At 48.2% G+C, this 26,664-nt stretch overlaps 1 protein-coding gene across 2 annotated transcripts in view; it reads left to right on the plus strand.

The window, feature by feature from the left end:
- Positions 1–26,664, plus strand: part of FANK1 (fibronectin type III and ankyrin repeat domains 1) — a 102,582-nt gene that overhangs the window by 59,290 nt on the left and 16,628 nt on the right. For both annotated transcript variants that reach the window (XM_058698086.1, XM_058698087.1), the window contains exons 2-3: positions 16,910–17,087; positions 23,169–23,293. In XM_058698086.1, coding sequence (XP_058554069.1) covers positions 16,910–17,087; positions 23,169–23,293 — 303 coding nt within the window. The remainder of the gene's footprint in view (positions 1–16,909; positions 17,088–23,168; positions 23,294–26,664) is intronic.

Here is a 26,664-nt window from a genome sequence, read left to right on the forward strand (position 1 = left end):
CAGCCAGAGTAACCAGACTAGAGGAGGGAAGAGATAAGAAGAAAAGGAAGGGAGAATATATACACATAAGAATTGTCTGAGAATTAAATCAGGCAATGCAGCGCACTGGCCTGGAGGAGGGGCCTCTGGTTTGTCAGCATCAATTCTGCTCCTGTAGATACGCAGTTAGCAGGTGCCAAGGGGTGTGGTTTGGTGTGGGCGGGGCCCGCCTCTGCTGTGGGCCCGCCTCTGCTGTGGGCCCTGCTGTCGTTCTCTGAAGCCCCCCCTTGTTGGTGATGGGGAGTAAAATGGGGACACCCCAGTCTCTCCTCCACGGACTGGATGTCCCAAACCACTCTGTTCAGGCCGTCCTCTCAGTGCCGCGGGGGCAAAGGAGGCGGTTTGTCCTGCTCCACTGACTCCTGTGCCCTCCTGGTGCTCAGCTGGGATTTAAGCCCAGATGCCTTAAGGGGTCCCGCTCCATGCACCCCGGTTCCGGGGAAGTGCCACTCCGTGCCACAGATAAGTGGCCTCTGGTTGGCGGGTGCAGGCAGTCTTTGTCCTTTGAACGGTTATATACCTTCTTCCCACAGCACTCCAGGGAGGGGACTGCCCTCTCCCACTGGGGACTGTGCCTCTGAACAAGTTACCCCCCTCCTCCACAGGTACCCGAACTGGGCAGCTGGCCGGGTCCAGAGAAAGCCCCACAGTTAGAGATGGGATCTTTGTCCATCCCCGTCCGGGGTTTTTCTCTTGTCCAGATACGGTCCTATGCTTCCCTCTCGTTTTCTTCCCTTTGTCTCTGCAGAAGGGGATCCCTCCCATCCATGCCTACGAAGCTCGGTTTCTCTCTCCCAGTTCAGAAGTATGCACTTATGGCTCACCAGGTTCTCCCTGTGAGCCCCTGGAGATGTCTTTGTCGCTCTGCAGACTGGACTGTTGGAATTCAAAGTCCTTTGGTCTCAACACTGCTGTGTTTGAGAGACGAGGGAACTTTGCTCCCCCCCCACCCCCAGTTCTCTGCCATGTTGGATCTTGTGCCTTCATTTTTTTTTAATGCTTATTTATTTTTGAGAGACAGACAGACAGACAGAGTGCAAGCAGAGGAGGGGCAGAGAGAGAGGGAGACACAGAATCCAAAGCAGGCTCCAGGCTCAGAGCTGTTAGCACAGAGCCCGACGTGGGGCTCGAACCCACGAACTGTGAGATCGTGACCTGAGCTGAAGTTGGACACTTAACCGACTGAGCCACCGAGGTGTCCCAGGGTATTTTTAATTATAGGTGGGGGCACACAGGGAAGTGCCAGGTCAGTCAGGAGGCAGAGGGAGTGAGGAGGACCCTGGGAAAGAGCCTTTATTGTGGTCTCTGTGGAGGAGGCAAGACAAGGCAGAACCAATGGGTTAAGATGGCTGCTTTGAAGAATTCGCATGGACTCTGGGGCGTAGGGGCTGACCCTGGGTGGCTGGTATCTGACACGTGGTTCGGGCAGGTGGATATTGGCCTAGAGGTTAAGAGTCTAGAGGAGGAGGGAGGAAGTGTGTGTTCTGGGATGGCTAGTTTTCATATGAAAGGTGCCCTGGGAGGGACCGTCTCCCTGGGGTCAGTGAGGGCCCCCCCCCACCCCCCAAGTCAAAACCTCATAATGAAAAAGGCGTGCCTACTGCGAGGGTCCATATCCGCCCTCCCCCCCCCCCCCCCCCGGGTGGTGGCTTGCCTTCCTTTGAGTTTGCTGATCTTTGTTGGATCTTAAACTGCATCGCTAATAACTTGGGGAGTCTTTCCTTCAGAGAGCATTTGCCTCTGCCCTCAACATAGTTGAGGGGCTAAAAGGAACCAGGGCCCCTTTGGATCCCCTGGAGAGACTCCTTTAGAGCTGGAGAGTCCGGCCCCACCGCTGCTTTCTTGCTTCTCGCTGAGTCCAGAGCCCCAGCATACGGCGGCTGTATTCCTCTGGCCTGGTGGTGACTTTATGTGCTGCTGGCTGCAGATGAGGCCAACTCGGGTTCTCCCCAGTGCTCAGACTCCCTGCTTCTCTGCCTCTGTAGGTTCCTTCCTTCCTGATTCCTGGATACTTCTATGTTGGCTTTGGGACAATGAAGCACAGGTCTCTGTTCCTGTTGGTTCCTGATAGATCTGAGCCCTGTGCACATTTTATGTTCTTTTTAAATTGGGCTAGGGGTGAAGCACGGGGCTGTCTCTGGATAACTCTACCTCTGGTGAGACCAGCAGTGCCTCAAAGGGTGTGTCCCATCCTAGCTGCAATGATTGTGGAGTGGAGGGTCCTTTGGAGAGTCACGTGGGTTTTCTTACTTCATGACCGGCCCCTTACCTCCCTGGCGCTCACCTCCATCACAGCCCCACCTGGATTACTGCAGTTGTCTCCTGACAATTCCCTGCAGTTGTCTCCCTGCTCTTTCCCTTACCCCACATTGGTCTGTTTCCAATATGGTAGCCAGAGGGATCCTGTGAAAACATATATCAGATTGTGTCATGCCTATACTCAGAACTCTTGAGTCACTTCCCATCTCATGCAGAACAAAAGTCAACGATTTTGCAGTGACCCAAAGACCCTGGAGATATTCTCTCCTGTCGACCCCCTCACCTGCACCGACTTCTCTCCCCTCATGCCTCTTATTCTTGTCTACGATCCTGTAACAGACTGGCCTCCTTGCAGGTGAGGAAGCATGCTGGGCTTGCTCCTGACCAAAAGGTTTTGCATTCGTTATGCCTGCAGACTGGAGCACCCTTCTTCCAGATGTTTTCACGACTCTGCTCTCAGCTCTCTGGGTTCTTGATCCTTGCTCAAAAGTCACATCCTCAGTGGAATCTTCCTTGGCAACCCCAATCCTTAGCTTTTTTTCTTCCTTAGCACTTAGGATCACCTTACATACCATATATATTTTTTTAAACATCAACTTTACTGAGATGTAGAGTATATATAATACAGTAAGTATAGAGTTAGGTGTGTTTCAACAGATGTACTCACATGTGTAACCACCACATCAGTCAAGATCTAGAAGCCAATTTGACAATAAATTATATCAAAAAACCCCCAAAACCTCTAGAGCATTTCTGTCACCAGAAAATCCCCCCAGGTGCCTGTGTTTTCTTGCAGGCACGTTTCTAGGCCATCACTGATCTGAATACTGTCACTGTAGGTCTTTGCGTCTCCTAGAACTTCATACTCAATAGAACTTCACTCAGTATGAACACATACATCCGGCTTCTTTGACTCAGCCTAATGGTGTTGAGTTTTATCGGCTACTGCGTGCATTGATAGTACAATAACTATTCGGGGGCTCTTATGAATTAACTATTCCCTTTTATTGCTGTGTGATATTTCATTGTATGGACCTATCACAGTGTCTCCATTTACCCACTGGTTGGTATTTGGTATGTTTTTCCGTTTTTTGGTTATGAATAAAGGTTCTCTGCACGTTCATGTACACATCTGTGTGTGGACAGAAGTTTCATTCTCTTTGGATAGATACCTAAGGGTGGAACTGGTGTTTAATTGTGTAGTTTCCGTATTTCACTTGATCAGAAATTGCTGAACAGTTACACAAAGTGATCGTACAGTTTTAGATTTCCACCAATAATGTAGGGGCGACAGTTCTGCATCCTCGCCGACACTCGGAATCCTCAGGATCTTTTATTTTTTGTCATTCTGGGCATTTCGTCGTTTTACCGAATAGCCAAAGCAATCTTGAAAAACCAGGGGCACCTGGGTGGCTCCAGTTGGTTGAGCGTCCGACTTCAGCTCAGGTCATGATCAGTTCGTGAGTTCGAGCCCCGCGTTGGGCTCTGTGCTTACAGCTCAGAGCCTGGAGCCTGCTTCGGATTTCGTGTCTCCCTCTCTCTGTGCCCCTCCCCCTCTCATGCTCTGTCTCTGTCTCTCTGTCTCTGTCTCTGTCTCTCTCTCTCTCTCTGTGTCTCAAAAATAAAAAAACTGGAGGCATCCCAATTCCAGACTATATCTATCTATCTATCTATATCTATCTATCTATATATCTATATATATATATCTATACCATATCTATTTATCTATCTATAACAAAGCTGTAGTCATCAAAACAGTATAATACTAGCATAAAAATAGACACATAGATCAATAGAACAGAATAGAAACAGAATAGATAAACCCAGCAATAAACTCCCAATTATATGGTCTTTGACCAAGGAGGAAAGACTAGCCTTTGGGAAAGAGACAGTCTGTTCAACAAATGGTGTTGGGAAAACATGCAAAAGAGTAAATGTTTTTAAATCTTATATATCCATACTAAAGAAATCTTTGAATTTCCATTGAATTGCTAGTGGTCATCTGTGGGGAGGAAATGATAGGAGTAATTTTATTTCCTGTTTCAATATTTCTGTACTTTTCAAAAATTTCCAATATCTGAATAACTATCTTTTTCTTTTTGTTTTTTTGAAGGCAGTATGGCATACTTTATAAAACTCATTTGACTGGATGTTACTTTGCCTTTAAAAAAATGTTTTATTGGGGCATCTGGGTAGTTCAGTCGATTAAGTGTCCGACTTCAGCCCAGGTCATGATCTCGTCGAGGTCTGTGGGTTCGAGCCCCGTGTTGGGCTCTGTGCTGACAGCTCAGAGAGCCCGCTTCGGATTCTGTGTCTCCCTTTCTCTCTGCCCCTCCCCTGCTCATGCTCTTTCTGTCCTCAAAAATAAACATTAAAAAAAAATTCATTCTTAAAAAAATGTTTCATCTATTTTTTAAAAATGTTTATTTAAAGAGAGAGCGCAGGTGGGGAGGGGCAGAGAGAGAGGGGGACAGAGGATCTGAAGTGGGCTTTGCACTGACAGGCTGATAGCAGCAAGCCGGATGTGGGGCTCAAACTCACGAACCCTGAGATCATGACCTGAGCGGAAGTGGGACACTCACCCAGCTGAGCCACTCAGGTGCTCCTTTATTTATATTTTAAAAGTCTGCTTATTTGTTTAGAGAGAAAACACAAGCAGGGGAGGGGCAGTGAGAGAGAGTCCTAAGCAGGCTCTGCGTTATCAGTGCAGAGCCCAGTTGCAGGGCTCCAGCTCACAAACCGTGAGATCATGACCCGAGCAGAGATCAAGCGTCAGATGCTTAACCCACTGAGCCACTCAGGCACCCCTATTTTGCCTTTTAATTGAGGTTATGCTTGAAGGCTTACACGTGCTAGTTTTCATTGGCAGGGTGAATTTTGTAATCTCTGTTTAGAAAGGGGATCTACATTTACATACTCTAGTAAGATGGTGTGAATGAAAGCAAAAGCTTGTGGTTGAAAGATAATTTCAAGTCAAGATCTTCTAAGCATTTTTTTGAAATTTAAGGGAAGAGTCGGGGTGGGGTGGGGTGTGTGAAGAAGGAAAGATGTTGAGGAAGGGTGCTGGCCAGGGTAGAAGGGGGAAGGGGAAGCCATGCTGGAGGCTGGCCAAGAGGATGCAAGAAATTTATTTGCCTTCAAGCTGAGATCAAAGCTGTACATTTGTAACAAGTGAAGGGAGGGGAAGGAAATCTATTTCAAGCTGTTTCTTACACATTGGAGGAGAGAGACTCTTTGGAAGGACAACCATGGCAGCAGCTGCTTCTGAATTTTGTTTGCTGAACAGTGAACAGACTTAGTTACCGTTTACAGTGAAGTGTCTGATTATGAATCTTGGCCATGGGCACCTGGTGGGAGCCAAGAAACTGGTGATCTGAAGAACCAGAATCACAAATCAGGCATTAATTACAATAATAGTCACTGTTCCTTGCATTTGTCAGAATGAGGTCCCGAGGTAGAAATCCCTTTCCCATTTCCCTCGTCTGCAATCAGCAGATTTCAATTTCCAATTTTCGTAAATTCGATTGCTGTGAAATCTTTTAATTGCTCTCTTTTTTTTTTGGTTGGGGGGGGGAATAGACTTCATTGGCATTCTACGCCTGCTTTCTGAAAGCACGTAAGCTAAGCAGATGCGTGGGAACGATTTTTCTACTGCTACTATTAAAATATCCCGCCATTTGAAAAATATCCTGCCATCGCACTCTAAATGTATCTGAGACTTCAGGGGCGTGCTCTGCGCCCAAAGAACGTAAACAGCAAGTTGACTTCTCATACTGGGTTTGGGAAGACTGTGATTTTACAAGGATTCGTTATTCGTCTCCACCGAAAAGCTCTGGAGCGCCACACGGTCCCGCACGTGGGGAGGAGCACAGACTTCGGAGTTAGAGACCTGGGCTGAGACTCCTCCCCAGATCCCAGGTTCGTGGCTTTCAGTAAGCTGCTTTACCTCGTAGATCCTGTCTTTTCCTCTCTGTTCCTCACCTGTGCAGAGGGAGCATCGGGTCGTGGTGACGTTTAGACCCACCGTAGCTCGGCCGTCCGGTTAAGTGCCTTGCGCAGAGCAAGCCTGCAGTAAACCGTAGTGATCGTATTAGGCCAAAGAAATAGTTCTCCTATTTAGTCTATTACTTGTGACCCATATGGGACCCAAGCAAGGTTTCCACTTAGCAAAAAGTACAAAGTAAGTGAACATTTTCAGAAGCATTCCCTCTGTCTCATGTGGAAGCCCCTTCTACATTTTCAATCACTTTTCGGTATTTCATGTTGTTTTTCTCTTCGTAGGAAACCCGAGAGGGAGGCAGGTGGGCATCCGTATCTAGCCCCCTTCTCCTGAGGAGGGACACCTGTGGTGGAGCCGGGACACGAAGCCGTGGTTCCTGATTCTTACTCTGGGAGGTTTTGTCTCGTTGTTGTTTGTTTGGTTTTGATTTTTGTTTGGTTTCTCTTTTGCCCTCTGAAAGCTTATGAGCAAAGTGGAGAGAAGCAGCTTTAAGCAGTTTGCATTTCATATTATTGATTTTTTTTTTTTTTTGAGAGCGCGAGCAGGGGAGGGGCAGAGAGAGAATCTCAAGCAGGCTCTGCACTGTCGGCACAGAGCCGTGTGGGGCTTGAACTCACGAACCGTGACATCGTGACCTGAGCCGAAGCCAAGAGTCACACACTGAACCGACGGGGCCACCCCGGTGCCCCTACATTATTTTCTCTTAGTACATGGTGTCTTCTCTGCCCACAGGCTGTGCTGTATTCCCCCCGCCCCCCGACCCTTCACACCTCACTCGAGAGCATTTTACTCCCTCTCCCCCACCCCCCAGATGCACCTGCCACCTATGGTTTGTGTATGTTTGGCGTCCCTCCTCTCAGCATCCTCCCCCCTCCGTCTGGGTTAGGCTTGTGCTATTGGGGTGTAGAAGGTGTCCCACAAGCATGCTGAATGAATGGATGTAAAGTAAACTTCTTCCTTTGAAGTAAGTGCAATCCAGAAAATCTGCTGGGCTCTAAAATGGTCCATAAATTGAGCCAGGCTATGAAGCATCTGCATTGACTTACTGGCTTACTTTTATCAGGCTTGTTTCTTCATATACATGTAAGCTCACGGACAGAGAATCGAGGCTGATAGTCGATCTTAACCGAATTTTGTTTTCATTAAGAGTAAGTGAAAATGTGCAATAGCATTTTGTGGGTTTTTTTCCACATTCAGTGCTGTAACGACAATAAAACTTACCCCCCAAATCAGCCATAATTCTGCTCTAGTTGCCTTTCATTTTTCTAAGTTTTTCTGTATATGTATCTGTATATTTTATATCATTAAAATCCTTGCCTTTGCAAATCTGTATTCTTCCCCGAGCATAGCAAACATACTGACATTAGTCATATTCTCCCATGTGGCTTTTTAGTGGCTAAGTTTTCTTGAAGGTAAATGATGTACCATGGTGTATACAACGCATTTCATATTCTTGAACATTTAGATAATGTTTGTGGTTCTTACTGTTATCGATGATGCCAAGGTGATTCTCTTGGTTTTTATGTTCTCATTTGGGTATGTGTGTGTATATTTAAATGTAGGGGGGGGGGCCTGGGTGGCTCAGTCGGTTAAGCGTCTGACTTCGGCTCAGGTCATGATCTCGCGGTTCGTGGGTTCAAGCCCCGCATTGGGCTCTGTGCTGACAGCTCGAGCCTGGAGCCTGCTCCGGATTCTGTGTCCCCCTCTCTCTCCACCCCACCCCTGCTTGTGCTCTGTCTCTCTCTCTCAAAAATAAATAAACATGAAAAAATTATTTTAAAAAATGTAGGGAGGTAGTAGATGGTTCTAGAGAGGTTAAGGGGGCATGGCTCTGGTGTCGTGTGGCCTGGGTTCAAAGCCTGCCTCTGCTGCTTCCTGGATGCCCTTCCTGGCAAGTTATGTGACCTCCATCCACAGTCCATTTGTAAACTGGGGGAAATTCTAGGATTTCAAAGGGTTGTTATAAAGAATAAGTGATAGGTAGTATCCTCGATCCAGGAGATGAGATGCGATCTATAAACTGCTTAGAACACGGTCTGATGCAGAGTGAGGGCTCATTAAATTGTAGCTATTAAGTAATCCAGGTGGAGGGCAGGGATGGAGAGAAGTGGGAGCACACACGAAATAAGACCGGCCACGGTCGTGCTGATAATTCACGAAGCTGGGTGCCAGGTGCGAGGGCACTGGGCTTTCTTTCCACTCTTGTATGTGTTTGAATGTATTTTTTTATTATATTTTTACAACATAAAGCAAAAAGCACGCACGGTACAAAAACACTTGAGGTTCCAAATTGATTTTTTGGTTTTGGATTATTTTCTTTGCACATGTTTCTAGGAGAGGGGTCACGGGGGGGGGGGTGTTTTATAATCCTTGTTGAATACGGCCAAATTGCTTTAGTGAAAGCGTCGTTTACAGGACCATCCACGATCTGTAAGTAAACCAATTTTATCACAGTCTTAAAGAGTGCAGGGGTATTAACACTTCATTTTTTTTTAAGTCAAATTTTATAAATAAAATGGTACCTTCGTTATTGTAATATCTCCCCCCCCCTTCTTTTTTTTTAATGGAAGGTATCGTTGACCCACAATGTTACCTTAGTTTCGGGCGGACAGCCTAGTGATGGGACAAGTTGATACGTTATGCTGTGCTCATCAGGAGTGTAGCTCCCAGCTGTCACCACAAATGCCGTTGCAGCGTCATTGGGTCATTGGCTATATTCCCTCTGCTGTGCCTTTTATTCCCGTGACTTATCCTTTCCATAACTGGAAGCCTGGATCTCTCCCCTTCACCCACTCGGCCCGTCTACCCCCTCGCCTCCGGCAGCTGTCAGTTTGTTCTCTGGGCCCATGGGTCTGTTTTTGCTTTTTTGACCTTCCCTTTTTTGATTAGTAGTAACTTTTTGAACATTTTCATAACTGTATTTACTGGTGGTTATAATTTTTAAAATTTCTCTGCTTCTGTCCTTGGTCCTTTCATCTATTAGGGTTTTGTAAGATTCCATTTTATGAAAGTAATAGGATAGTTTGGTAGAACTAAGCTCATCTGGGCCGTCACAGTTCATTTTTAAGTTAAAGGAGAAACAGTCATCACTACGTGGCTATTGTGATATTTGATTGAAAAGTCCTTCTTCGGTACGTGTTCACGGCACACATTTTTGAAACTTCTAAAATCCAGGGTGTAGAAATGATTACGATCTCCTTGTCGTATTGATTTGGAATATGTTTTTGATTCATGGTTGCTATAAATATATGGTCAAGCCGTGATGAATTGCTTCGAGGTGACAGCCTCCACAGTCGTTCTTTATATAGCGTCCCCCTCAGTGTGCTCTCATCTTCATTACAAACCATCTGCCACCGGAGACCAGGCTGCAGATGTCCCTTGTCAATGAAACTTGACCTCCATAAATTTGCAGGTGTCTTTGGAAGGACAGGGAAATGACCATTCCGTTTTTTTAAATTTTTTTAATTTTTTTTTCAACGTTTTTTATTTATTTTTGGGACAGAGAGAGACAGAGCATGAACGGGGGAGGGGCAGAGAGAGAGGGAGACACAGAATCGGAAACAGGCTCCAGGCTCCGAGCCATCAGCCCAGAGCCCGACGCGGGGCTCGAACTCATGGACCGCGAGATCGTGACCTGGCTGAAGTCGGACGCTTAACCGACTGCGCCACCCAGGCGCCCCGACCATTCCGTTTTTATGGTATTCTGGATTTACCATGAATAGACTCCTGTTTTCTCCACCATTTTCTGCTGCCCATCCCACTAATCACAATTTGCCGATTCCAGTATGGACCCTGATCACTGGTTTTCTCTGTAGCCTTTTATCTATTTATTTTAATGTTCATTTATTTTCGAGAGAGAGTGTAAGAGCACGAACCGGGGGAGGGGCAGGGAGAGGATCCGAAGCAGATTCCGCACCGACCGCAGAGAGCCCGATGCAGGGCTCCGACTCATGACCCATGAGACCATGACCTGAGCCGAAGCTAGATGCTTGGTTGACCGAGCCACCCAGGTGCACCCCCTCCCCCCCCCCCCCCCACCTTTTAAAACTACCCTGTGCCTCTCGTGGGGATACTAGATGATGTGATGTTTTTACTAATTCATCTTGTGAGTTTCTTTTTATAGGGCTGGCACATTTCTGTCATATGACTAAAAGCTTTTTTGAAATGTTTATTTTTGAGAGAGAGGGAGAAAGACCTTGAGTGGGGGAGGGGCAGAGAGAGAGGGAGACACAGCATCCGAAGCGGGCTCCAGGCTCCGAGCTGCCGGCACAGAGTCTGACGCGGGGCTCCAACTCGTGAACCGTGAGATCGTGACCTGAGCTGAAATCGGGTGCTAAACCACTCGAGCTACGCAGGCGCCTCATGTTGTGTTGTATTATTACAACCCATATCAAAAAAAAATTAGGATCCCAAGGCCTAATACTGTACAGCGGTTTACTTAAACTTTACAGTATTCTGTGTTAAAACCTATAATTTGTAAATGATAGCTTTTAAAAATGGATTTCTGGTGTGCTCGAGAGCCATATTTTATGCCACCATAGGGACTGAATGGTGACAGTGTATGAAGGCCTCTATATTTTATGTTCGTATTATTTATTACTTGACAAATGGCAGGAGGGGCATAAAATTGTTTTATTTGTCAGATTTGCATAAGAACTTTCTTATGAAGAGCATTTATGGCACATAACGCATACCTAAATCCTCATACAACTGTCCTTTGGTGGTCTGCCTTGTTTTTTTCCCTTTTCATATTTCGGAAAACCTTTTTTTTTTTTTTTCCTCTTTTGTTTTTTCATCGAGGTGTAATTGACCTATAACATTAGTTTTGGGTGTACAACATACTGATTCGATATTTGTGATCCCCACAGTGAGTCTAGTTAACATCTGTCCCCGTACGTAGGTAAAGATCATTTTTTTTTTTTTTTTTTTTTTCCTCCTGGAATGAGGACTTTTAAGATCTACTCTTAGCAACTTGGAAGTTGCAGCACGGTCTTGCTTCCTGGGGTCGCGGTGTGGTGCGTTATATTTCCATGACTTATCTTATAGCTGCAAGTTTGTCCTCTCCTCCCCTTTACCCACCCCGCCCCATGACCTCTGGCAACCACCAGCCTGTTCCCTGTTGGGAAGCTTCTCAGGTGAGATAAGTTTGCCACGATGGAAAGAACCTACCAGCTGTTGAAGGGAACCTCGCAAAGTCGAAGGTAGGGTTTTTTCTTTCCTTCTTTGTTGGTATCTTTAGGAAAGTTAAAGTTTAAGCCTGAAATTGTGACGTGAGATTACGTGATCGGTTAGATTTTGACCCTGGCGGGTGCCTGGGTGGCTCAGTTGGTTAAGTGTCCGGCTTTGGCTCAGGTCATGATCTCGTGGTTCGGGGGGTTCGAGCCTTGCACCGGGCTCTGTTCTGACAGCTCGGAGCCTGGAGCCTGCTTCACATTCTGTGTCTCCCTCTCTTTCTGCCCCTCCCCTGCTCACCTCTGTCTGTCTCTCTCTCTCAAAAGTAAATAAACATTAAAAAAATTTAAAGAATGTTTGACGCTGTTTATCAGACTTAAACAAAAATACCTTCTAAAAGATCTGATACTCTTAATCAGGAAAAAGAGTTCTCTCTCTTTTTTTTAATGTTATTTTGAGAGAGAGTGCGAGCAGGGGAGGGGCAGAGATAGAGAATACCAACCGTGCTCTATGCTGTCAGCGCAGAGCCCGATGCGGGGCTCGAACTCACAAACTGTGAGATCATGACCTGAGCCAGAACTGAGAGTTGGATGCTTAACCAACTGAGCCCCCCGCCAGGTGCCCCCGGAAGAAGAGAGTCCTAAAAGTTCTGTATAAAAAGTAGCATCTAACACTGTATCCCAACTATGCTGGAATTAAAATAATAAAAAAGTAGCATCTAACTTTTGTCTCTTAATGTGTGTGTGTTCGTTTTATAAAATTTATAAAGAACAATTCCCCAAGTAGTGTTTTTTATGGTAGAAGAGAAATACAAATGTGGATAGGAACATCCCGGTTAAATAAACCGCAAAAAGGTGAGCTTTTGAGGTTTTCAAAAATGTTGATTTTAGTCACCTTCAGAAAGATGATTACTTATCATACCGCCGGTAGGTTAATCCTGGAGTAGAGTGAGCCGGGCCTGTGGTCCTAGATATGCTTCCCTCCCTGTGCAATTCTCGGTTCCCTGTAAAGCGTGGGGTGACAAAATGTAAACCTAGAGGAACTTGTTCACGTATTGGTAGTGAACTCAGGTCAGCACGTTTCTCCAGTAGGATGTGTGCACCTTGCCCTGGTACGAATATTCCTATAGGGTCGTCTCACTATTTAACCCGTGTTCTATAACCTCTTCTTCACCTGTTACTGCCCTCCTCCCACCCCACCCCCACATCTCGTGCTGGACGGAAAGAGGCCCCTGGCCGGCTTCCTTCCCACACGTGTGGTGTCAAGGTGGACCGCAGCCAAACCTCCCTCTGGTCTTGGTGCCCACTCCGGGTCCTGTGCTCTTCTTAGACCACGTTCTTTTTCGTGGACCGAGTTCCCGACCCCGGTGCTGTGAGGGGGTTGGCCTACTTCTCCCTCCTCCGTGCGCCCTCCCTGCGCTGCGTTGAAACAATGATCGCCTGCCCTCGTCCACTCTTCTTACTAATTTTGAAATTTCCTGGGGGTTCAAGTTGGTTCACAAGTGAAACCTTATTTAAAAAGAATGGTTTGACCCAAACACACTTGGTTTATTTATTTTGAGAGAGAGATGCGGGAGGGGCAGAGAGAGGATCCCAAGCAGGCTTGGCACCATCAGCCCAGAGCCCGATGCGGGGCTTGAACTTGAGTCGGAAGCTAACCGACTGAGCTGCCCAGACGCCCCCAAAATAGACTCTTATCTAGAGAGAACAAAATGGTGGTCACCAGAGGGGACATGGGTGGGGGATGGGTGAAATAGGTGAAGGGGACTGAGAGCACACTTCTGATGAGCCCTGAATGATCTCTGGAATTGTTGAACCATTACGTTGTACGCCTGAAACTAATAGAACGCTGTTTGTCAATTACACTGGCGTTCACATAAAAATAGAAGAATGGTTTGAAGAAATCTGTAGCTCTAACGAATAGATTATTCACCCAGCTCTACATTTTATGTCTCTGCTCCCAAGTGGCCGTATGGTATAGGGTTGAAAGCTAGGGACTCTTGGGTGCCCGGGTGGCTCAGCCGATTAAGCAGCCTCTTGATTTCAGCTCAGGTCATGATCTCACAGCTCCTGAATTCAAGCCTCACATCAGGCTCTGCACTGACAGCTCCAATCCTGCTTGGTACTTTCTCCCTCTCTGCCCCTCCCCCGTTTGCCTTCTCTCTGTCTCTCAAAATAAATAAAGTAAGTAAGTAAGTAAGGGGCTCCTGAGCCAGACTGCTTGATTCTGCCCAATACTACTGTGTGAACGTGGGCAAGTTCTTTAACTTCTCTGTGCTCAGGTACTTAAAAACAATTTTTTTTAATGTTTATTTTTGAGAGAAAGAGCGAGAGGGAGGGAGGGGCAGAGAGACAGGGAGACACAGAATCCGAAGCAGGCTCCAGACTCTGAGGTGTCAGCACAGAGCCCGACGCGGGGCTTGAACTCACAAACCGCGAGATCATGACCTGAGCCGAAGTCAGACGCTTAACTGACCCACCCAGGCGCCCCTGTGCTCAGATACTTTATAATGAGAATACTAAAATTCCTTGTACCATATATAGTTGTAGTGAAGTTTAAACAGATAAGTATATGGAAAGCATCTGTGAGAGTGCCTGGCACAGAATGAACGCTATATAATTTTTGCTGTTCTCCCAGCCACCAGGCCCATCACTTGCCATTTCTTACAGTTCTCATGCAGGCTCCGTGCTGACCCAGGCCTCTGTTCCCTTGGCATGTTGATGGTTGGCACTTTGGCTAGTGACGTGTTCGTATACATATTTTAGGATCCTAAAGCCAACATCCTAAAATATGTGTATGATCAGGTCATGACAAAAATACCATTAGGGTGTTCGTTTAGGGTTTCTCACCCAAAAATCTTGATTTTTAGTGGGATTCTAAGCTGGGCTTCTTTGGAATAGAAGTATTATGTGGCTTCTACTTATTTGGGGGGTTATCCATAACAGCCTGTCAGTCCTGGTCTTTGGATGGTTTTAGAAGGTTCTGGAAAGAAAAAAAAAGAGTTACTCAACAATGGTGTCCTAACCTCTGGTGTGAGTCTTCAGGATATGTCAGGCGGCGTTGCTGGGATTAAATGAGATGCTAATACAGAAGGGCCATTGGCTGGCATGTGGAGGGTGTGTGTTCCTTTCCCCACAGATACTAACATACTAGTTAGTATGTTAACATTGAAATAGGTTTTTCTAAGGAAGCCCGGAGCCCCGTAAGAGTAACGTTTATCATTTTTATACTTTTTAATATTGCAGACATTTCAAAGTTATTGAAAATTGTACCCCCCCCATATACCATATAGGTTTAAAATGCAGGCGTTTTGCCAAATATGTCTTAAGATTCTCAAAGAACTGAAACCCTACAAATGTAGAGGTCAGTGTCCCCTCCCCATCACAGCTCTGTCCCTTCCCCAGCTTCGAGGTAACTCTACCCAGGTGGTAGGCATTCTTCCCATCCACGTATTTAACTTTTATGCACATGTGCGTATTCATAGATGATATCTAGTGTTCTAAACACTAACATAAGCGGTAGAACATAGTGTGTCCTTTAAGCTTGTGTTTTCCACTCACTGAGGTTTACGTGTGTCATATGGAGTACTAGTTTCTTTCAGGTGCCGTGTAGGATTTCATTGGACGAAGTACGCCGGAATTTATGTAGCCACTTCCCTTTTTAAAAAAAAAAATGTTTATTTTTGAGAGAGTAAGCGAGCAAGCGGGGGAGGGGAAGAGGGCGTGGGGGACAGAGGGTCTGAAGTGGGCTCCGCACTGACAGCAGTGAGCCTGATGGGGGGCTCGAACTCACGAACAGTGAGATCATGACTCACTGTTGGACGCTTAACCGACTGAGCCACCCAGGTGCCCCTCTTGAGCTACTTACTGTGTTATTTAGTCATCACAAGAACACTGTGTTTTTGACTGTTTCAGAGCATGAATTTAAACCCAGGTTTATCCCATTCCACCATGCCATGCTTTTAATAAATATTAGGAAAATGAAGTCGAGAAACGTGAGCTTGCAGGCTGCCCCCGAGAGTATCTCTGGGAAGTAAAGGACAGTGGTGTTGTCTTCCTGGCCTGGAGCAGGCAAGGCCAGGGCAGCCCTGCCTTCCTCAACGAGGGCCACGCTGCCAGGAGGCCCCCCGGGTCTGCGGAGCCGGTGGTGGGCCAGCTACCCAAGGACTGGCTTAAGGGAAGCAAAAATCCTTTCTTAATAACAAGTGTGCGAAATCAGTGATACTTTGGAGGCCCGAAAGGCCCTGCAGGATGGGCAGAGGTCTTAGAAGGAGTTTAAGAACCCAGCCCTCCAAGAATTTAACAGTCTCGCCCGAGTGGGTGAAGCTAACATGAAACACAACCACCGAACCCTGACCAACCTGGTGTGTGCTGGGCCCCTTGTCATCTTTCATAGCAATGGGATAGTCTGTGTTTTTCTCTGCCTCTTGCTTTCTCATTCGGGAATACCTTCTGGAAATCCTCTCAAGGCATGTCGTATAGAACTAGCTCCTTTTGTAAAGGCCATATTACATTCCACGCTATGGACACGTCATCATTTATTTGTTCCCTTAGAATCGGGTCATCTCTCTGTCTCTCTTGCTGTAAGCTGCTAAAAACTGTAGCACTTAATGCCCTCGAATAGGTGTCCCTCTGTGCTTTGATTTCTGCAGGCGTGGGATGGCTGGAGAGAAGGCTTACATGTCTTTTTAATTTTAATACATGCTGCCATATTGCTTCCTAAAAAGACTAGAATTCCTATTTCTCAACCACCACTGTGTGAGAGTGTCCCCTCCTTGCATTGTCACCACCAGTAGTTATGATAGGTCTTCTTGAGTGTCTGACCGGATATAAAGTTATACACCATTGTCATGTGGCCAGTGGGGAATATGAATGTCTGTGTTGGACATTAGGCTGGCTGTTCGTTTTTGACATATTTTGGTGCACAGCTCATCTGTTGCCTGGTTCGTTATTAGCGGTTGGGTTTTCCCTTTGGTTCGTTTGTAAGAGCTGTTTGTGTAGAATAGATACCAATCCTTTGTCATCTGTGCTACAGATACTTGGACCAGGTATATTTTTCTATCGGCTCTGTTAACCGGCCATTTCACTGATGGATTATAGCGGCATACTGAGTTTCATTAGCTCAAAAGCAACCTAATTAGTCTGGTATGTTAACCATCATCGTGGAAAGGTCCGTAAGTGAAATATGGTGTTGATGGGTAACGGTGCTATCTACTCGTTCAGGTGTGGGGTAGCTCACTAACATCACCTGAATTTTCTGTCGCCTAAGCTTTTCAGATGTTCTCCAAGCAGGGCAGGGGGGCGGGGTGGGGGGAGATACTCACACGTGTGCTTGATGTGTGGGAAAACAGTCTGATCTCTGAGCAGCTATAACGCACTCAGAGGATCTCTGGTCCTTCCGGAAATGGAGTCTTGAAATTCTGTATCATTCTTTTTTTAGAAATCACACCATCCTCAAAGCCTCATCCACCTGTTGTGGGCAGAGTGACTCATCACAGCGTTGAATTATACTGGGATCTGGAAAAGAAAGCAAAACGGCAGGGACCTCAAGAGCAGTGGTTCAGGTTCTCGATCGAGGAAGAAGACCCCAAAACGCACACTTACGGTATCATTTATACGTAGGTGCAGTGTTAAATTGCTTAACGTTTTGTTATGATTTCCTGATGAGCTGGAATGGTTTCTATCATTTCTAAAAGGACTTGTTTTGGGGCGCCTGGGTGGCTCAGTTGGTTAAGCGTCTGACTTAGGCTCAGGTCATGATCTCACGGTTCGTGAGTTCGAGCCCCGCGTCGGGTTCTCTGCTGTCAGCACAGAGCCTGCTTTGGATCCTCTGTCTCCCTCTCTCTGCCCCTCCACTGCTTGTGTGCCTCTGTCTTAAAAAAGTCAATAAAAACTAATAAAAAGAGAGAGGCTTGATTCTACTCCTACTTTAAAAGGATTCATTTTCAGATGAAAGAAAAGAACGAGTCACACCATCTGCACGACTTTTGCGAATTATAGAAGCACGAATTTGCGCTTTGGCGAATTACAATTTTTGGAAGATAAGTGTTAGCACCAACTTTGAAATTAAACCTCCTATACCTTTGAGAGCTTCTTCGGCCTCTGTAATATTCTAATGGTATATTTTAAAACTCTGAAACGTAGAGACAGAATCAAGAGAATCTGAGAGGAGGTGCCGTCAGGCCGCTGGGTTTGGAGATGGCGGCTGGGCCCCCAGGTCTACCCTGGATGCCTTCTGGACCACCTGTCACATCGCTGTCCTTTGTTCGCTCTTTCCAGGCCATGCCGGTTCCCGGGTCAGGGCCTTTCTCGTTACCTTTTCTTTGAAGGCATTTCCTTCTGTTCTCGTATGGCTGGTTCCTTCACACCACGCAAACGTCAGGTCAAGTGTCCCCTCCCCAAAGGTCATCCAAAGTGGCGGTCCTTCCACCCAGGCATCCCCTCTGTCAGGACTTGATTGCTTGTGTCTTACGACATTTGGCTCTGCTGGCTTTGTCCAGTTTGCATGTTCATTTTGTCTCCCCACCAGTATTTAAACTCCATGAGAGGCAGGAGAGATTTCTGCTTGCTTAACACCCTGTCCCCCAGTTCCTAGGCAGTGGAGCCCTGACACACAGTGGGTGCTCTAAATATCTGTCGCACAAGTTAGTAAATGAACATCCCTTGGGGGCAATCAGGAAGTCCTTTTTCTCTTAGTCTGCATTTCAACTCTTATTCCTTTGACAGCTTTGCCACTTGCAAAATGACTATGTTAGGTATACCAAACATGAGATAATAATAGGCTTTGGAACTGAAATGAATTTTGAGGTCATTGTAGATTTCGTATCCAGTCATAAGCAGTAACACAGGAAGATCCTGTGTATCTCTGGCCCGTTTCCCCGGGGCTAACGCTATGGGAAACTCGAGCACAGCCTCACAGCCAGGATGCTGGCACTGGCCTGGTGAAGGGACAGACTGGCTCCAGCATGTTGCTAGCCTTTCCTCAAGGTGGCAGCCTTCCGCTGCCCTGAGTGATGATAGCCCTGAGATTTAATGAACAATTCTTTGTCCCTAAAACAAAAATAAAACAACCCCCCTAAGAAACCAACCAAAAAAAAAAAATCCCAGAAAACAACCCCCAGACGCATTTATCTGAAATGCAGTTAATCTGAAAATAATTCTTCGCCCGACTACTTAAAAATGTTCTTTTAATTATGTCAGGTCGTGTGTTATTCTCTATCAGGTACTTTCCATCTAAAAGCATGAATTCTTTTTTTAATGTTTATTTTTGAGAGCAACACAGAGTGCGAGTCGGGGAGGGGCAGGGAGAGAGGGAGACACAGAATCCGAAGCGGGCTCCAGGCTCCGAGCTGTCAGCCCAGAGCCCGACGCGGGGCTCGAACTCATGAACCGTGAGATCCTGACCTGAGCTGAAGTCGGACGCTTGACTGACTGAGCCACCCAGGCACCCCTAAAAGCATGAATTCTGATATTAGAAGTGATTCGTATGGAGAAGGGAAAAGACTTCATCCCCTCCCCCCCCCCCCCCCCCCCCCCCCCCCCCGCATTTCCCTCACACACACTTGCACTTGGGCAAGTGCTCTCGTCTCCCTTGCGGGGTGGCCAGGTAGAGAATGTCCCCAGCGAGACCGCAGCCACGCGCCCTGGTTTCCAGGCGGAGGTGTCTGTTCCCCCCCCCCCCCCCCCCCCCCCCCCGGGGACCTGAGTGCTGTCTGGCTGCGGGATTCACCCGGACGAGGTCCTGACATTGCGGAGCTCACAGCGAAGCTTTCCGACCGCCACCCCCGAGAGCCTTCTGAAATGCTTGCCTTCCCTCGGAGAACTGATGCCAAAGCTTGACGCTAGGTGGCAGAATCAGACTGTGTTAATCTTGACCTCTTTTGCTCCATTACACTTTTCTCTCGGTGTCCTTACAACTGGCAAGGCCGGACTTTGAAAAAGCGGTTTCGAATATCTGACCTTGGAACGATGGATGTGAGAACTTCTTTTTGACTTGCCAGTGTCCGTTCCCGTTCACGGCCAGCCAATGCTGGTGTCCTCTTTGGCGTGGGCTGTCCTCACAGCCAGTCACCCAGTTTTCTGAGATTTCCCTTTGCAGATGCTCCCCCACCCCGCCCCTGCTTCCCCTGATGATACTGTGGCACTTCCCCCCCATGAGGGTGCCAGCTCTATCTCCTGGACCATTCGTCTCCAGGTCCTACGACCATCTAGCACATTTGCTGACGGCATTGGCCTCTTGCCCTTTCTTCTGGCCTTTTATCCTTCCCTTCTGTCTTGCTAGGTTAGCTTTGTTAATCTTCCTTTTTTCAAATTCCCTTCCGCGGAGTCTCCATTTCTGGAAGGATGAAGGTCCAGCTCTTCAGACGATGCCTTTCACAGTTGGCCCCAAACCTGCCTTTCTGGTTGTCTCTCGTTTCTGAGCACGAATCTGCCAGTGAGATCTGTTTACTGTCCTTTGAATAGGCCTTGACTTCTTCTGCATGCGTGGGTCAGCCGGTTTCCCTGATCGGACCAATCTCCCTGCCCCTCCCTTTCTTCCTCGCAGTCAGACTCAACCTGGACTGAACAACTCTTTACTAGCCTATTGTCTACCCCTCTAAATTCCTATGGCAGCTGTGCATTTTGTTCATGAATCATTCATTCATGGTTATCACGCATTTCATTCAGTCAGTCAGCGTGTATTAATGAGTATCTACTGTGGGCCAGACATCGTTCTGGATGCTGGGGATGCGCACTGAACAGAGAGACACCATTTCCTCCCTCATGCTCAGAAAAACAATAAATAAGAGACAGAAGTGAAAATAGAGGGTAGGTCAGATGGTGATAAGTGCAAGGAGTAAAAGCATAGGGGAAGTTGGGGGTTTGGAGCAGAGGTAAAGAAGGCTTCCCTGAGAAGGTAACATCCGGGTAAGAAGGGAGGGATGTCTGGAGCCTTGCCAGGATCTGAAAGAACATTCCAGGCAAAGGAAACCGCAAATGAGATGGGCCTGTGCCTGGTACGTACGTTCCAGGAACACTGAGGAGCGGAGTGAGTGAGGAGAGCCACGTAGCACGAGGTCAGCGAGACGATGGCAGGTAGTCACCGGGGTCCGTGGGCCGGACAGAGCTGTGGCTTTTACCCCAAGAGACGGGAAAGCCAGTGGAGACCATTAATCTGAGGAACGGTGGCCTGGCAGATGCTTTCCGACGATACCCTGGCTGCTGAGGCGGGAACAGGCTTCAGGGAGGTGCTCTTGCCCTAAGTGAGGTGGGGGGTTGATGGAACAGAGTGTGAGCAGTGGTTGAACTCAGGATGGTTCTAAAGACAGACTGGAAGTCTTTGCTGGTGGCTCAGATACGACATGGGAAGGAAGGAGCGGCTCCAAGGGGGCTGAAGCTGTGTCTGCGCCTCCGGGACAGGAGAGCTGTGCGGCGTGAAACCTCAGAACCTCTGTGCTTTGGACAACAGTTAATTTCCCCGCACGAAATCCCCACTGTGTCGGCCGTGGCTCCCTTCCACGCTGTCTTTCTCCCACATCCACCTGGGCTGACAGAGCCGCCTCTGCCTGACTGTTGACAGTCACTGTGGCGGCGGGCAGAGGCCAGGGCACGCTGTTTCTGGAAGCTTCCATCCAGAATGACACGTTTTACTCCTGCTTCTGCTTCATTGCTCGAGGCAGATCCTACAGCTGTGTCTGGGTTCAGCAGGACAGGGTTACGGAACCCTCGGGAGGGCACTGAATATTGGGGAACAGTGATCCAGTCTTCTGCTGGTGGCACCGAGGCGTTGGGCCCGGGCAACTCAAATAACAAAGATGGGAAGACGGGGAGGAGCAGAGCTCAGTTGGGACATGGGCTGGAGGTGGAGACATCGGAGCAGCTGGGGGAGACTGGGCTGCAGGAGGGTCAGGGCTACAGAACTGAATTTCAGAGTCGCCAACGGGAGACTGGATTGGAGCTGGGGTGGGGTGGGGGGAGCATATAGAAACGGGCAAGTCTGGCAACTGAGTCCTTAGGTGTTCCAGTATTTGGTTTCTTTTCTTTTTTCTTTCCTTTTTTTCTTTTCCTCCCTCCCCTCTCCCTTCCTTCCTTCCTTCCTTCCTCTCTTCCTTTCTTCCTCCTTTTTTTCTTTTCTGTTTTCTTTTCCTTTCTCTTTTCTTTTCTTTCTAGACAGAGACAACACGAGTAGGGGAGGGGCAGAGAAAGAGAGGGAGAGGAATCCCAAGCAGGCTCCGGCTCAGTGCAGAGCTCAGCACAGAGCTTGAACCCACAAACCGTGAGATCGTGACCTGAGCCGAAATCAAAAGTCAGATGCTTAACCGACTGAGCCGCCCAGACGCCCCTGGGATCTTGTTCCTTACGTTCCATGTTTGCTGAGCTGCTGTGTCAAATATTTGCTTATTGACTGATAACGAAAATACGGGCGTGTGTTATGCTTTCCTCTAGATTGTTTTGTCTGTTTAGGTACCGCGCCTGGGCCGTGGGAAGTTGTGCTTCTCCCACAGGCTTGCTGCGCGGCCTCTGCTAGTCCCCCCCGCGGCTGGGCTGCGGTCCTTGTGGAGTACGGCCGCCGGCAGCGGTGTCCCTGGGGCCCTGTGTGTGTCAGGTGCTCTCCTTGGGGTCCTCTGGATGGAAGCGAGAGCCTCCAGCCTTCCATTAATGTGCTCAGTAACTTCTGCTTTCAGAACAGTTGTGTAATTTCTCTTTCCAGGGGTTACGAAGGAGCTGCTTGCTTCAGGGTGACCTTACGATATTTGGCAACATTGGGTTTTATCGGGGGCACTTTTGGCTTCATTTTGGCTCAACTATGTTGAGTCTTTGACCCTTGACATCGAATTCCACCGAAGCTGGGGTATTACATTCAATTTGAGCTCCTAAAGGTCTTTTCATGTGCCACAAAGCCAGGGTTCATTTTCTGATTCATGTACCTATAGATATGGCTTTACGCTCACCTAATGACAAAATCCACTTAACTCTTGAGACCATGTGCCAGCCTGACACATTTTAGGAGGTGACGACGATGATCTTTGGACCATGCGGTTTTTCTGAATATTTACCTTGGTTTTAGAGCTTTCACTTTGATGGCAAATATAGTTATACCGACTTTCAACCCTTCTGTTTTCTTGGATTCTTAATTCAGATTTTTTTTATTAAACACATTTTTTTTTGACGTTTATTTATTTTTGAGAGAAACATGGAGCGTGAGCAGGGGAGGGGCAGAGAGAGGGAGACACAGAATCCGGAGCAGGATCCAGGCTCTGAGCTGTGAGCATGGGGCTCGAGATCACGACCTGAGCCGAAGTCGGATGCTTCACCGACTGAGCCACCCGGGTCCTCCCCTCCAATGTTTTTTTCTTAATGCTGTTGGTATCATTTCTTCACTGTCTTCCTTATCGTTTCTTCTTTGTTGATGTGTATCAGTCATCCCTTGCTGTGTAACGAACCGCCCCCAAACTTAGTAGTTGTGCTTAAAGCAAAAAAATCATGTGTTTGCTCCCGATTCTACGATTTGGGCAGGGTGGGGAAGGATGGATGCGTGACCTGACCTTTGCCCTCAGGGCCCTCGCGGTCTAGCCTCGGAGACTGACCACAACCAAGACGGGGTCGTAGTAGAAGCAGCCCGCGTTCACAAAGCACTTCCGCTTGCTTTTTTAGGGACTCTCAGAGCGTGCCGATTCGATCACCTGGTATCATCATGACGCGTGTCTCCTCTCATCTAGGGGATATGCGACAAAGCATGTTGTGGAGGGTCTGGAACCATGCACGCTGTACAGATTTCGGCTGAAGGTCACCAGCCCCTCTGGAGAATATGAGTACAGCCCGGTGGTCTCGGTATCTACGACCAGTGAGTACACGTACGCGGAACTCATTTGCCTAAAAGTCAGCGAAGACGATAGGCGGTGCGGAGGGAAAAAGATCCCGCCTGTTGCCCGGCCTTCCTGGAAACAGACACTGGGATGACATTGTTTATGGGCCGGGCCTGGCCGGCGCGTTGAGGGAAGTCTCCTTGTGCTTTAACAAACGGGGAGAACCGTGCTGGGGCCGGCACCGCCCTGTGAGTGCACATTCGGTACAAAAGGGTGGGGTCCCCTGTCTTGGGAAATGGGCCGCAGGGGTGTGGGCCGAGGGCCGCAGGGGTGTGGGCCAAGAAACAGGCTGCCTGTTTGGGTGTCTTCAGCGGAGGAGGTCTCCAAAGCGGTTTGTCCGTTTTGGACAATTTCAGTTCTGTGTCTTGACACACACATCTGATTTCCGGCGATGCTGTGAGTGAGGAAAACTGAAGAGCGTGGCTTCCGCAGGTGGGGCGGGTTGTGCCGCCTGTGACCAGTGCGTCCTTTCCCCAGGTCACGTTTGAGGGTGTGAATATTTTCTGTGATCGGTGATTTTTTTTTTTTATTATGAATGAATGAGTGAAGGAATGATTTTTAAATTTATTTTGAGAGAGAGCGAGCGAGTGAGGGAGGGGAAGAGTGAGAGGGAGGGAAAGAATCCCAAGCGGGCTCTGCTCTGTTAGCGCAGAGCCCCACACGGGGCCCGAACTCACAAACCACAGGATCGTGACCTGAGCCGAAGTCAAGGGTCAGAGGCTTAACCGACTGAGCCACCCAGGCGCCCCTCTGTGATTGCCACTTTAAAACGTTTTAAAGATGTGTGTGTGGTAAAGATTAAAATGGTCAGGAATGTTCTTCGTGGCCTGCTCACTGAAAACACACATCTTTTTTGAGTTGCACAAAGAAAATCTTCCTCTTGTGAGTAAAGGTAATTTAAATGTATTCACTTAGAGAGCATGAGCAGGGAGGGGCAGAGAGAGAGGGAGAGAGAGGGAGAGAGAGGGAGAGAGAGGGAGAGAGAGAGAGAGAGAGAGAGAGAGAGAGAGAGAGAGAGAGAGAGAGAATGAACCCCAAGCAGGCTCCATGCTGTCAGCACAGAGCCTGATGTGGGGCTTGAACTCATAGGCTGGTGAGATCATGACCTGAACTGAAATCAAGAGCCAGATGCTTAACTGACCCACCCAGGTGCCCCTCGTAAAAGTTACTTTAAAGTTTTAGTGACTATTGCATTTGGCATGTTTGTGTACACGCACACACACGTACGTATATATTATATATATATCATATCATATGTATATATGATTCAGGTTGTGAGCCTCTAAGATCTTCATTTGCAAACAAGGCACTGGGGAGTTGGGTCTTAGCTTGGCAAACTGAGAATTCAGCGGCAGCCGTGAGTCCTGTACTTCCCCCAAGGTGCTCCGCTCACTGCGAAGGCACAGAATTTCAGAGCAGACTTTGGAAGGGAAATGGTCAATTACAGAGACACAGGTCCGGAAAGAGGGCTCGTCCTTAACGTGGTGGCCACGAAAGCATTTTCTTCATATGGGGGTCAGGTTGCTCCTGGAGCTTTTAGGGGAAAGAAAGGAGGCAGAGCGTGGCCTCTGCTGTGTTGAGGGCAGGCACGGGGAAGGGAGGAGCAGGGACGGGGGGAAGGTTAGCCAAGGAACCTGCTGTTTGAATAGAGTCTCTGTAGGGGATGCTGGGCCAGCATGCTCCCCGCCGTCCTCTCTCCCCAGCCGCCCACAGGCCACCCCCACACCCCACTGCCTTTGCCCCTTCTGTCTGGAGCGTTCCCACCTTGGAGCCCCCCGTTCCCGGCACCCCTTCCCCTCCTGCCTGCTGAGCCCGCTCCACAGGTAGAGCCTGGGTGGTTCCTCGTGCTCCCCACCGTCTGCCATGCGCCTCCCTCAGCACACAGCTTCGTCTCACCGCTTCTGATAACACTCTGCATCTTATTTTATGTATTTTTCATCCTCTTTGTCTCCCACCAACTTGTGTGCTTCTGAAAGGAGGCTGGGATGGGACGGTCATCTAGCATGTAGAGGCCCATCTCGCATAGTGAATTTTTTTTAAATGTTTTTATTTATTTTTGAGACAGAGAAAGACAGAGCGTGAGCAGGGGAGGGGCAGAGAGAGAGGGAGACACAGAATCTGAAACAGGCTCCGAGCCGTCAGCACAGAGCCCGACGCGGGGCTCGAACTCATGAACCGCGAGATCATGACCCGAGCTGAAGTTGGACGCTTAACCGACTGAGCCACCCAGGTGCCCCCCATCTAGCATATTCAAAGTACCATCTGGAATCTTAGAAGTCCTGTCTACCCATCCAGCATGTAGAAGTCCACAACAAATGGGTGGATGGGCGGTGGGTGGAAAGGCCCAGAGGCAGGATTAGGATGAGGAGAAACACTAATTGTCTCAGTTCACACTCACGTCTCTCAGGAGATGGGCGTGTTTCCCCCCTGGCTGGGGCGAGTCCACGTGAACCGGCAAGGTGAGGGTGAACAGGACACAGGACCTGCCACGGTGAACCTCCGGTGGCACCGGCATCTTTCGTCATACCACGTCAGAGTCAGGGCAGGGGCTTCTGGGCCTTGTGGCCAGAATTGACTTGGTGTTTGGGTACCATTGGCAGCCCTTTAGGAAGGGCAGAAACCTCAGTCCCTTTCAGCTGACGGGGATTGTGCCGCCTTCTCGCCAAGCTGGCTCCCGAGAGGCGGCCACGGAGAGCTGGTCCAGTAGTCCGGGGCATCCGTCGCTGCGGTCCGTGGCTTCCGTGGGTCATTAGACAAGACCTGCTGCGGGGACCAGGTGTGGCGGAGATGTGGTTCCTGGTGATGACCGGGGTACTGGGGCTTGCGGAGCATTTCTCTGTCAGGTCACAGCGCAGTGCTGCGGCCCAGACGCAGCCTCAGGGGCTCTGCTGGGTGACAAGGGTCAGGTGCTAACACCCACAGCAGACTCCCTCAAGGAGGGCAGATCATGCTAAACAAAGAATTACAAATGTGAATATTCTACAAAACCAGTAAAAATGCTTCTGTGGGCTGATCATTTGCATTTAGTTTGAAAGTGTTTTAATGAGTCGCAAAAGCATGTACTTTGTTTGAATAAAGGATGCGCAGCTTTTTTTTTTTTTTTTTTTGAATTCCAGGTAAAGTACACGAGACTCTTGCTTAAATGAGGCATGCAGTTTTAATCAGTTGGGCCCTTAAAAAGAGAAAAACAGCTGCTGCTTGCTAATTGGCAAGTATCTCCTCCAATGAGCTCATCATTTATTCACTGCTTCTAATAGAGACTTAAATTCCACCAAGAAAGTTTTTCCCCCGTTGTGATATCTGCTGGCATATGTGTGGCCGAATGACCCTTTTACAGAACAGGGCGATG

This window comes from Neofelis nebulosa, chromosome 13, assembly GCF_028018385.1.
Source record: "Neofelis nebulosa isolate mNeoNeb1 chromosome 13, mNeoNeb1.pri, whole genome shotgun sequence".
NCBI classification, from domain to species: domain Eukaryota; kingdom Metazoa; phylum Chordata; class Mammalia; order Carnivora; family Felidae; genus Neofelis; species Neofelis nebulosa.